The 12,734-nt window shown below is 55.3% G+C and overlaps 4 protein-coding genes across 4 annotated transcripts in view; 1 reads left to right on the forward strand and 3 right to left on the reverse strand.

The window, feature by feature from the left end:
- Positions 1-264: 264 nt before the first annotated feature.
- Positions 265-1,646, reverse strand: W97_07597 (uncharacterized protein; the record flags this gene model as incomplete). Its single annotated transcript, XM_007785466.1, has 2 exons — positions 265-847; positions 919-1,646. The coding sequence occupies 2 exons, from the start codon at positions 1,644-1,646 to the stop codon at positions 265-267; spliced, it is 1,311 nt and encodes a 436-aa protein (XP_007783656.1).
- A 3,264-nt stretch (positions 1,647-4,910) lies between these two features.
- On the forward strand, positions 4,911-8,202 carry W97_07598 (uncharacterized protein; the record flags this gene model as incomplete). Its single annotated transcript, XM_007785467.1, has 5 exons — positions 4,911-5,166; positions 5,220-6,119; positions 6,172-6,880; positions 6,937-7,241; positions 7,292-8,202. 5 exons carry the CDS (start codon positions 4,911-4,913, stop codon positions 8,200-8,202), a joined length of 3,081 nt encoding a protein of 1,026 aa, XP_007783657.1.
- Positions 8,203-10,358: 2,156 nt separating this feature from the next.
- W97_07599 (uncharacterized protein) lies at positions 10,359-11,491 on the reverse strand (the record flags this gene model as incomplete). The annotated part of the gene is made up of 3 exons (XM_007785468.1): positions 10,359-10,402; positions 10,454-10,512; positions 10,566-11,491. 3 exons carry the CDS (start codon positions 11,489-11,491, stop codon positions 10,359-10,361), a joined length of 1,029 nt encoding a protein of 342 aa, XP_007783658.1.
- An 859-nt stretch (positions 11,492-12,350) lies between these two features.
- W97_07600 (uncharacterized protein) overlaps positions 12,351-12,734 on the reverse strand; it is a gene marked incomplete at both ends in the record, with an annotated part of 4,758 nt that continues 4,374 nt past the window's right edge. The window contains one exon of the mRNA XM_007785469.1: positions 12,351-12,722. Coding sequence (XP_007783659.1) covers positions 12,351-12,722 — 372 coding nt within the window. The remainder of the gene's footprint in view (positions 12,723-12,734) is intronic.

Below are 12,734 nucleotides of genomic sequence, written 5' to 3' on the forward strand. Positions count from 1 at the left end.
ATACATACGCGAGAAGGCATTTCATACGAACCAATCAATTACTTTAGGTTCACAAGCTGTGACTGTAGTTAAGCACATGCTGATTTTTCCATGTCTGTATACTTGCTTCAGGACGTTTCAGAACTGGAGAGACCTGTATAGTATGACACGTTTGGGTTCACAGCGGATACGCTAGAGCGAGAGAACATTCAAGATACCACATCATCCAGCAACAGACTGCTGCATCCCTCAACCATAACTACTGTGCATGACACAACCAGACCGTCATCGCGAGCCCGCAAAAGACACCTCATCAGAGACCACCACAGACAGCTGGGACCCCACAACAGCCTGCGTACTCTCCATCACCTCCTTAAGCGCAGGCGAGAAAGACTCGGCTGTACTCGACTGCGTATGCTCGGTCCAACCTAGTAGCACAATACCACACGGACCCGCAACTGGACTCTTGCTCTGACTGGAAGCCGGGCTAGCGGTCGGCATTTTCGGCAAAGCATTCTTCAAATCGAACTTCTCGACCAAGGTGGACTGTGTCGGATCGGAGGCGCGATACTTCGCCGACGCTATGTCTTGGTCGCGCTTTTCTGATGCTGCTGACGATCTGCACGCCTTGCTGGTGGCAGTTGAAGAGCTGCCACGGGGCGTAGAAGGTGCAGCGGTAGTGGGTTTGGCTACGTCATGGATGCTCTCTGCTTTGCTGGACGGCAGAGTCGAGGCGACAGTAGGCGGCGAAGCCTGAGGAGGGGCCATCATGAGAAGCTGCTTGACCTTCGAGGCAGGCAAGCTGCCATGATGCTTATCTGGCTCTGCTTGTGCATGTTCGGGTCCCTTAGCTGTTTCATTCGCGGGTCTGTAGAATCGTGAGTCCGTTGTTTTCCTTGCCAGATCGTAAGTTGTCCTCAAGCATTCAAACAGACTTACCTTGACATACGGCGCAGGTCATGGCTTCCAAGTTGAATCCGTCCCGGAAACGAGATGCCGTTCTCCTGATGTCCTACTCGGTTCGGAGCCGGTTCCTCGTACACCCAAGCGTGGCGATTGGGGTTGTGCTTCCTTGCTACAACGTTGCCAGGCTTCCGAGGTAGCGCATACGGCTGTCCTCGATTCACTGCTCTGTTCCAAAGGGCAGCTGTGTCTTGCGGACGTGGGCGGTTGCGACATTCTCCTTTCTGATACCCGTGGTCCGCTTGGTCTTCGTTCTGATGCATATGATCACCGAGCGGTGCGCGTGGACGAATGGGCGATGGCGCTGGGCCAGCAGGCAAGTCGGATCGGTTCGAGCTCTCGGATGACCGCTCACTGCTCTCACGTTCTTCATATCTCACCCTGTCCGACCTTTTCTGGATCAATACGTTGATGCGGGTTGGCTCTGGCCTTGGGGTATATCTTGGATGGTGGCCGCCGCCTCGCATGCCCACTGGATGTCGAGGAGGCTCGCATTGGCGCCTACGAATTGGTGCGATATAGCTGGGCCTGGGTAGTCCTTTCTCGTTGCCATGGTCCGTCTTCTGCCTCTTTCCGAAACCCCGACGAACGATCCAGATCAGGAGGACACATAAACCCAAAGCGCCAAGTACACCGGCCAGGGCAATCGCAACGGTAACGGTGCCAGACGTGCCTTCGTTGATCTCCTGCAGGTTGGTGGACATGGGTAAGGTACTACGTCGATATCCAGAACTGCGTCTAGAGAGCCAGTGGCGGCGACCTCAGCATTTTGTGTCTTCTTCTCCATTGTTACGTTAGTGGGATAGCACGCGCGGAGTGTGATGTTTGTCGACCCTTTATGTGTAGAAAGTGGGAAGCGCAAACAGTGGTGCCCGTGGTTGAGCAAACGGTTGTTTGCATATGACGGGTTCGCGTCAGGGCGGCCATTGGCTGGCTACAACGCGTTTGGTCTTGCTTTTCAACACAGCGGTGTAGTACATGAGGTCAATAATGGTAAAACGTCGTTTGTACAGAGCTTGAAGGCCACAGAAAGCAATCAGGTTCAAGGGCCCCACAGGAAGCCTGAGGAATGGCCCGGCATAACCTACTCACTGCCAACGGCGCTTGCTTGGTTGGATCTTCGTGCAGCTTCAATCCCATGAACTCGAGATCCTGTGCTGTTGAGGAAGAGCATGAGCAGCCATGCGTAAGCAATTGTCTTAGGACTAAGAATAGACAGGGCGGGAGCCAGTTTACTTTCGGGCAAGATAGAAGCTGAGACACTGAAGGAATCCGAGTCATACGCCGATTGAAGTCAACGGTTCGATTGGCCTTACAACGATCCTCGCGATCGCCAAGAAGGCTATAAGTACGGAGTGTCGTGAGGGGGTCAACGGTGCAAGGAAAGCTTCCTGGGGAAACTGGATACGAGGTTTAAACGTGCCTGACGATCGGCGCGACACGCGACGACAACGACAGGCGCATCTCCTTGGGACTCCTGATGTTCCATTAATCGTGATAAAACGTTACTCCGCACATGTGGCGTAAAGGTAGTGGTGTGCAGATGTTCTATTCATGATAGCCGGGTCGCGGAAAGGACACCCGGATGGATAAGTATTGGTTCGGTTACACGAGAGTAGTCTGGGGTAAATGGTGAGAGATCGCCCTTAACTACCACATGAGGCGCACCAATAGTGAAAAGTCACTAAGAAAGCCGTTGCGATGAAATGATGCCCAAGGGAGTAAGCCAGGAGCTGCAGATGGTTGTTTTGGAGACCGTTGTGGTGTAAGCCAGGCTGATGTGGCGTCTGATACGACAGCCTCTGACGACGACCATGTCTTTAGTCAGAGCGAGTTTCTTTCCGTGTGTATCTTGTTTTCTCTGCCGTTTTGAAGCCACTGCAATCTGAGGCAATACCCCCGTTGCTACGGTGGTATATCGCTCCTTTTCAAGATATGTTAGTGGGAGCCATTCCTGCCAGGCGGGATGCGCTAGAAATACCGATCAGCACTTCGAGAACGCCTGCGGCAGCCAAGGGACCTTTGATCCATGGGAACAACGAGATTAGTCAGGTTGTAGAGGCCCAAGGGGTGCTACTCATACAGCATGAGTTCTTGACACGTTAGAGGATGCTCGGGGCTGGTAGTCTGTTCTGTCAACCACGGCAATGGGTGGATTGGCGAGTGGTGCACCAGAACGACTCCTTGACCGTTCAAGGTTGCAGTGGGAGCACTCACATTGCCGGTCAGCACGAGGAGCGATCAGCAAGTGCCGGACAGCGTGGTGGTGGTGGGGGAACCTTGCGGGAGCGATCAGGATGGCATCATTTCGCACGAGGTCGAACGTGCCGGGCCCTGCCAACGCCATGCCATGTGCGAAAAGATCGTCGTCGCGCGAGAGATCATCGCAACCTTACTGCAACAGCAGCCGACGTCAAACAACCTCAAAGCCAAATCGACGCTGTTCCGCTCTTCATCGACAGGCTGAACGGCAGGCGTCCGCAAGCAGAAGCTGCTCCGCGACTCGACGACCAAAATTACGTATTCAAAAACAGTCAATTGCTTAAACCCGTGACTCGCGCTACGGCGAGGAGGCAGACCGTTGCGTGGGCTGGGCCGGGGAGCGGCCTGTATCGCAGATCTGCCAGGGGCTTCAACCGCCCCAGCAGCCTGTGGCGCGCACAATTCGCTCAGCGCTCCGGCAGTCAAGACATCTTACCTGGCTTTACACGCACTGTCTTCGGTGCAAAAGACCAGAAAGCGCAGGAGCAGGACTTCTGAACGTTGACCCTCAGCCAGGGCCGTCGCAGATCAGCATTCCTGGAGAACAAGATAGAGATGCACGATGACGCTGGGGATTGCCCGGCGGCGTGAAGATGCAGCTGCAGCTGCAGCTGGCCTGCCGGCGCCCTCCAGAGCCAAGGTTTCGGCCTGCTCGGTGCCATGGTGGTGCCCGCAGGGGACAAAAGGGACACAACGCCGGTAAAAGGGGAACCGGCTTTTGTGATTCGTGCGCCACAGCACGCTACGGGCTCGCCTCGAGATGGGAAAAGCAAAATGAAGCCCTCAAAAAACGCCATCCATCAAGCTTCTTCTTAGCTGCAGAAACGGCAGTTCGGTCCGGCCGCCTAGTGACAAGGAAGAGACACGAGCAAGCAGCCCTCTATCAGCCAGGCTTTTGGCATGCTACTCGCACCAAGCATGGCCGCCTTAGTGCACACTCTCTCCAGAAACCGAGCAGAGTTAATACATATCTCCTCCACCCCCTGAATATTCCCGCCCGTCAAATGTCCCAGGAGCCCTACTAGCCAGCATCACTGCACCAGCGTCACCACCGCCAAGAGGAGGCCAGACCGCCGACCAGCATTGATAGTGGCTGCTGCGCCGTGAACAGCCTCGCTCGAAGCCATTGCAAGACTACTGCATCTTGCTACCTTCCGAGGCTCCGCTGTTGTGCGCGAACACTCTTTAGCACATGCCCTGGCCTGGACTACGGTTTCCAGCCGTCCAGGGTTTTATCGACCTCCCTGGTGAATCGACCACCCTTGAGTCCGTGACCGAGCCCGAAACATCCTTGAGGAGCAGAATCTGGCCACTTGCAAATTGAGACCTTCCATGTCGCAGCCAGACCATCATCTCCCGGCCATTCGTCGAACTGTCGAAAAGCGTGAACAGGCACATCACGTCGCATTCAACCTACATGAGCTTGGGCAACGGGATTCTGAGGCCGCGAAGTCCCTGAAGCCTGCCAAGAAGTCTAAAGAGGTTGTCTTTGATACACCCGTGGCTGGACACAGTAATACTTCTCCCGTGTTCTTCGTTTTGTTTTACGCATCAACATGGCTCACCTATTGTCTCGGTTAGAGTCTTACCCTCGCCCTACCTCACGAGCCTCACACTACACGACCGATACAGTCAAAGCAAGCGGTCGTTATACACCTAAATTCGGTCCCTCGCATCCTTTGGAGAAGACATACCCCGCCAAAGGCATGGCGGGAGCGCATGACCTTGACCGATCTCGCACGCGGCGGGAACGTACGTTTGTTGGAGGGGAATGCGCCGTGTGCGACGAGCCGCTCGAACATACCCTACGAGGTGAACGCGTGCTACAGCTGTCATGTGGGCACGTCTCTCACGAGGCCTGCTTCTATGAGTATCTGAAGGAATTCGATTCACAGTACTGCCCCACATGTGAGGAGCCGTTGAGCCTGGACAGCAGAAGAGGGGGCAACGTAGTCAACCTTGGTCAGTGAAAGTTTGTTGCTAGTCATTTCTCCAAGTGCTAACCATTCATACAGAGAAGCTGAGCAGTATCGTGCGTGGAGCGCAAACCAACGATGGAGCTAGCATGCACCGGAGCGCGCAGAACACTCCCACGCCTTGGGACACGCAAACTGTGCGCGGGCAAGAGGAGAACAATCGATCGTACCAACCGCCAGAGAGCAGAAACACGCACCACCGGGACATGAGCAACGGGCAGGGCCAGCTCGATGGTGCCAGCTCCAATTCTCGAAGCCATGCTCGGAATGACAGCGGCACCACTGGTGTGGCGTCTTCCGGAGACTATGCGGAAAGCAACGTTCACAACCGAAGGCACGACTACGACGTTCAATCAATGGAGACTAGTCTTAGTAGTCCTCGTGGCATAATCAGGAACCCCATACCGGCGCCTTCTGTCACTGTCCGCAGCGAATTTCCAACCATCAGTCGATCACGCCAGCAACAAAGTCTTACTTGCTTGATAACAGTGGAAGTGATTGATGGGAAGTGGAAGCCCGATCCTGAGGATGTGGGTGCCGCCCCGGCAGTGCCCTCACTGCATTCTTCTGGAAAACACAATCGGACAAAGTCACCCGCTGGCATTAAACCGGCCGAACCTCCGCACGAGAGCGCAGCATTACTGGAGGAGATTACGCAAGATCTTCATTCCCGTGTGGATAACTGGCACGGCCTTGATTTCTCACAATTCGGCAAGCTTCGCCTACACGGCAACGTCCGCGTTGGCAAAGACCGTCAATCGTGGCAGCAGCTCGAATGCTACCTGTTCTCTGACATGCTAATTTGTGTCAAGGAGAAGAGGGTTGCTCAGTTACCGCAATGGGACGGCGTTAATGCGCCCACTCCGAAGAAAGGCAAATGCACGCTAAAAGGATCAATATTGATTAAGAAGCACTTGAAGCAGGTCGAGTGCTCGTCAGGTATGACGGCTCCACGGTATCCAATATCATTTGTCTAACCTGATCTACACAGATGAAGGCATTCTTACTCTCAATCTGTCCGTTGCTGAACTGCCTTCCTTCCACCTTCATTACGAGAACCACAACCAGCTTGACGCCTGGAGACGAGCTCTCAACGAAATAAATCGTCCCGAGCCACCAAGTATACCAGACTACGAACAGGATAGTTCCGGAACAGACGAAGAAGATGGCCAAAACAACCATGACAGGAGGGTCTCTTCCCTAATCTCCTCTTACGGTGCCGGTAGGTCGAATGCCACAGCGCCAACGGAGTACACCAATTCTCGCATCGGCGCACCGGAGTCAAGAATCGGCTCGTCGATTCATATTCCAATCGACATAGTCGTTGTCATTCCTGTGTCTTCGTCAATGCAAGGCCTCAAGATCAACCTACTTCGCGATGCGCTGCGATTTTTGGTCGCCAACCTCGGTGACAGGGATCGGATGGGGCTGGTCACTTTTGGCTCAAGCGGGGGCGGGGTGCCTCTGGTAGGGATGACCAGCAAGACCTGGAAGGGTTGGCCTAAGATACTCGACTCGATACGCCCAGTTGGACAAAAGAGCTTGCGAGCAGACGTGGTCGAGGGTGCCAATGTGGCAATGGACTTGCTCATGCAGCGCAAGTCCAACAACCCTCTCTCCAGCATACTGCTCATCAGCGACTCCTCCATTTCTGATGCGGAAAGTGTGGATTTTGTGGTGTCGCGCGCAGAGGCGGCCAAGTACGTAGTCTTGTTTCAACCTAATAAGCTCCGCATATATACTAACTTCAACACAGAGTCGCTATTCATTCTTTCGGTCTTGGCTTGACGCACAAGCCGGACACTATGATTGAGCTCTCCACTCGGACTAAGGCATCGTACACCTACGTCAAGGACTGGATGATGCTCCGAGAGTGCGTGGCCGGCTGTCTAGGATCCTTGCAGACGACGTCGCATCAGAATGTGAAGCTGAAGCTGAGGCTTCCGGAAGGGTCTCCTGCCAAATTCGTCAAGATCAGCGGAGCGCTGCAGATCACGAAGCGGGCGACTGGGCGAGATGCCGAGGCAGCGCTCGGTGATCTTCGCTTTGGCGATAAGAGAGGTAAGCTTATGTTCTTGCACGTGAGAGCGCATTGCTGACACGCTGCGCAGATATCCTCGTGCAGCTCGCGATTACCCCAGATTCTGGATCGCCCGAACAGCTGCCACAAGACCCCTGGGAGACGATTGTTTCGGGGCTCGAAGCCCTCGGAGGCCCTCTAGATCAAGAGGATCACCCGAGCACGAGCGTCGAAGAGGTGCCTCTCATCCAGGCGGACCTAAGCTACGGGGACATCCTCCGCGAAGGCGCGATTGCGCATTCACCGCGGCCATCTTTACTAGCCATAACGATGCTTCCTGCAGCCTTCAAACCGAAATCCGGACCTCCAACCACTCCACCAATACCACCACACCCTTCGGTCGTCCAGCGCAGGATGGAGCTCCTGACCTCCGACATGCTCTCCCGAGCCCTCACCCTCGTCTCCCGCGGCCAACAAGAACGCGCACACCACCTCCTTAGCGAAACTCGCAGCATCCTCCGCGGCCTCGGAAAAGGCGGTCTGCCTCCACTACCCCCGCCTCCGGGCACAGCGCTGCGCTCGCCACCATCAAGCGCGCACAGCGCCGGCGCGGGGAACACCTCGCCTACCACGACCGATGCCTCGTCTTCCTCATTCATGGGCGCCGGCGGAGAAGGAGCAGGCAAGGCGCGTACGCCGTCGCCGCATGCTTCGGAAACGCGCTTCGTGCCCGCTGCCGGCATCGATGTCCATACCGTGCATGCCCTCGATGCGGAGCTCGAGTCCAGTCTGGAGTGGATCAACCATCCCGCGGTGTTTGGCCGAGACTCCCGGAAGGCGGTCTTGCAGGCCATCGGGGTTATCAGCAGCCAGCGCGCGTACACCTTCAGGACGCCTATTGAAGGCCTGTGGGCGGGCAGGATTGCGGGGGTGAGGAGGTTGGCAGATGCAAGCAGGGTATGGCGCGAGGGCGGGGATGAGGCGCTGATGGAGGAGAGTTGAAGGGCTGTTACGCCATGGGAGATGGTTGGACAACAACGAACGGCGGGCGACGCACGCGATCACGACGATTCTGTACAGGTGTAAGATTACGAACACGACCACGACGGGGAGAGGTGGGCGGCGGCTATATCCTTGCCATCTACGGGGTGTATCTGAAGATACTGGACATATTTGGGTATCTGGCGCTGGTATCTTTCTGGGTATGCTTTTCTTATTTATTCACTTTGGGAGGGGCTTCTGCTTTGGGATCATAGAGGCCTGTTGTTTGGGAGATACCACTTTGAGTTGGCAGGGTTTGATAGCGTGCGGGCTTTGGATTCATTGATTCTCTGATTCATTCAAGCTATCTATGTTGCATCTACCTGGTGCATTGCTGCCAAGTCACTCAAGTTGCACATACGTTTGAGTGCTTTGCCTGTATCATAGGTGATGGTAGAGCACAGTTCAAAGATGGCAAAGAAGTTACCTCACACAAGCGTATACATTGTCAACGCACCACCCGTAGAGATTGACAACCTCTCCAGATCTTGCACTCCACTCTCTTCCTCCCCATGACTAGGCGTCATCTGCACTCAACTGACTCTGCTTATCCGACATCACACGCCAGTCACAAAAATCAGTCCCAGCATAACGGCCCAAGGTTCCTCACTCCTCACACTCCGCCCACATACCTCCCATTCCTTCCGACAAGCATCACCGCCTGCATCCGCCAACCGCGGAAAGGGAACACAGTGATAGTGGCGTGACGGCAGGCTGGAACAGCGGGAGGATCTCGTCCCTGCTATGCCAGCCGTCCATCCGCGCCGAGTCGACCCGTTGGACGGGCTTGACGGGCCTGGCGGCCCGGTGGAGTGGCTTGCTGCATGCGGGTGTGCAGGGCAGGGTGTGATGGGATAAGAGAGCAGTGATACTGTACGAGACTCAGACAGATAATCGTCGAGTCAGTTGCCCAATAAGTCCTCCCTCTCAGCAAGGGCCGGATTGCATGGGGACGCGGCACGATAGACTGCCCTGCTCGTGTCATGGGCGCGGTGTTTTGACGCCCTAATCTGGGGGCTTTAGAAAAGAGCGGAGCAGAGTAGTGCAGAGCGAGGGAAGATGAGGAAGGCGGCAACGGAACAGATGAATTGTTACAGAAGGTGGTGAATACACCTCCTCCTGCTTGCAACTACGAAGGATCGACGAAGCGAGGGACAAGTAGACAGCCCCGTTCTCATGCGCGATATGAAGTCCACAGAACTCCAATACAATCTTTGGAAGAGGAGATACGGCAGCAATCGACGATCCGCGATCCTCGATCCACGAGCCGCTCCGTCCTGACCGTCAAGATCGCTTCTGCTGTCCCGCGCTCTCGCCTCTGTCCAGCTGCCGCCCAACCCAACGTGTTCATGTCCCCTCCCCTCCCGGGCCAGGACAACCGCATGCACTTTCGATCACCTGATTCCGGCGTCTAATCTTCTTCTTGCCTAAGCTTGCCAGTGCCGGTAGCTTGGTGGCTGCTCGAATGCACCTCGCTAATAGAATCACACGCGGCGCCTTGGACAGCATGTCTCAAACGGGCCAGACCAACGGCACGAGCTTGTGCCTGGTGCCAGCGTGTCGGGTCGATGGGCAGAGACCATGGAACCGCCGGTCTCTCGGGGCTAAGCAGGGTCGTGATGCCGCCGGCCCAGAGGGTCTAGAGGCTTGGGGCGCGGTTCCACGAGGGAGCCGTTGATCAGCATCAGACTATTAGTGATCGTCAGGTCGGGGCTCTGGATGCTGAGTCTGACAGGTGATGGTTCAATCTACTCCAAACACGTGTTTGTAAACAACATCGCCTCTTAGAGATGGCGGTCTTCACTTAGGCAGCCTCGATGCAGACAAGGGAGGCTTCGTTCATTTCAAGATGAGTTCAACAGGCAACAACTTCAGACACCTGTTAGAGAGCTTGAGAACTCCAATGACTGAAGCGGCGCCTTGATCGTCCTTGGAGACATCTATCTTCATGGATCTATTGTACATACGGCAGCAGGGGCTCCCGTGCAACCAGCTAGTTGAACAAGAGTGATTCAAAGCAAATTCATGTACGCATAACGCTCGCAGTTTAATACACCCAGTTGATCCATCCGAAAGCTGCAGAACGACTATCGACACTTTTGGTCGTAGAGGTACGGTTACCAAGTATATTCGCCGCCAAATGCTCGTTTAAAGGCATGCGCTGAGGAGTCACGTCAGTCGCTAATTTGGCACTTTGAAAGGGACAACCTACCGTAGTCTAAAGTGGACGCGCAGTCGGACAGCGCTTGCTTCTCTTTGGCTTCAGGGAGCCTGCGAGAGAGTCAGACAGGTTACTTTGGCAGTGCGAAATGCTTCCAACTCACCATTCTCGGATCTTCTCCTGTCGGTTGTGGCTCGAGGGGTGCGTGGATAGATACTGAGGCGGAGCTCCCCCCTGTTTCTCTTCCACCTGAGCCATCCTGCCCCAAAGAGCAGCTGCCTCTTCCGGGTTGTAACAGCTTTGGGCCATCATCATCAGACCGATATAATCCGCTTCGCTCTCTTGGCCCCTACTGCCTGGTCTCGTGAATACGAGGTCCAGCAGAAGCTGGCTGATCTGTCCCGGAGCGCCCACAAAGAGCTCCAGCCCGAATATCAACGCGTAGATGATGATCGCCTTGCTCAAACGCTCCGCGCTGTGATGAGCGAAATTATGCGCGATCTCATGACCGAGCACCGCCGCGAGACCGTCGTCATTTGCACAGACAGGCAGGATGCCAGAGAACACAAACACCTTGCCGCCCGGGATGACGAAGGCATTGCGCTGCTCGTCCTCGATGACGTGGACCTCCCAGTTCGAGTCCTCCAAGCCCGTGGCGGGTATCAGCCGGTCCAGCACTCGGCGCACCATCCGTGACCGTTTGTCCCAATCCGGCAGTATTCGGTCGCGATACTCCTGCATGATCTGGCTGTAGAACGCCTTTGACATTTCCTGCTCCGTCTCCGGCCCGAAAATGTTGAAGCGCCGTCGTCCGGAGACGGGGACAACCTCGAGATTGTAGACGTAGAAGCCTCCAGCAGCAGCGCCGAGACCCCCGGCTTCGTACTTGAAGGTCGGTCTGTTCACCCATCGTCTGAAGAGGTTCTTGCTTGCTTGAAACCGCTGGTATCTTTGGTTGTATCTGTAGTACTGGTGGCGGACTTGAGTTCGCGGTTGGACGATTGGCTTGGGCTTGAGCACTGGACGAGGACGGAGGAGCTGTGATGGAGCTGAGCTCGGGAAAGCCCGCAGGGGGCGCGCGGCGAACATGCTGCGTGGCTCAAGATGAGAGTCGTGGTTTCATAGTGCGGTGCTGATGCTCATGAGAGGCCTCTCCGACTGTCCTCAGAGCAGCGGCGCTGGGGATTGAGGGGCGCATACATACAGCAGTCGTTACACCATTACGGAGCAATGATGTCCTCACGGGCTTGCCAAGCCATGCGGTCTGTGCGGCCCGCCCTTCCGCCTCCCCGTGCGGCTTTCCGCCTGTGCTTCGACATCGAAGTGCTGAGGTGATGGCGGTACTACAACTGTCTATCTCAGGTTACATAACCGGAACCATGGGCGACGGGGCGGAAAGCTCCAGAGTTGACAACAAGCGGGCGCGCCCACCACAGGTCAAGCTTGAACATTGCACATCGGGTATCTCGAAGAAAGTCTGTCTTAACGGCTATTCATGACTGCGCAAGAAGCAACCGGCCTTCCGCTCCTTTCATATAGGGAGTTTAGTCATTTCGAGAAGGGCGGAGCAAGCAGTAAAAGCGTCTTAAAGAATTCGCATCCCTGCGATAGCCTAAGGCTCTGCTTAAGCGGCGTGTTCTAAATACCTTATTGTTAGGTACCTCACGGTCTCCAACGAGGCGCTGGTAGAGGCGAAGTATGTTCCGGCTTCGTCTTGAGGAACAAGCAATACTCCCTGGAGGAGAAGAGCTTCTTGACAAAGCCGCGCCAAAACTGGAGCCGGAGGATTCTGGTAAATTGCTAATGATGTAAAATACGTATGCTATTCAAAAAAAAACCCCCCCAGCTCGTTTACATGCTACTCGCCGATATCTACTCTCGAGGCTCTGCCAACATTGAGTTACGAGACCAGCCGGACGAGCTGAGATTCGAGGCGTGGTCGAAAAAGTTAGGCAAGGTACGTAGGGCAAAAATGAGCGAACCTATCTTGGATCGCTTTTTCGACCGCGCCTTGGTTCAAGTTCACGTCGATGTTAGGGTGCGCTAGTAGTAGCTTGACCACTACCTCTTCCCTTACCGCTACCCCCCATTGCAGCGGTGTCAGTCGATGATTATCCTTCAAGTTCACGTCGATGTCGGAGCGCGCCAGCAGCAGCTCGGCCACCGCCTTATGCCCTGCCCTTACCACACTCGACAGTGGCGTTCGTCCATGGTTGTCCTTCGAGTTCACGTCGATGTCGGGCTGCGCCAGCAGCAGCCTGACCATCGCCTCACGCCCTTCCGCTGCCGTCCAGTGCAGCGGTGTCAGTCCATAGTTGTTCTTCGAATTCAC

This window comes from Coniosporium apollinis (genome assembly GCF_000281105.1).
Source record: "Coniosporium apollinis CBS 100218 chromosome Unknown supercont1.42, whole genome shotgun sequence".
Classification (NCBI taxonomy): domain Eukaryota; kingdom Fungi; phylum Ascomycota; class Dothideomycetes; genus Coniosporium; species Coniosporium apollinis.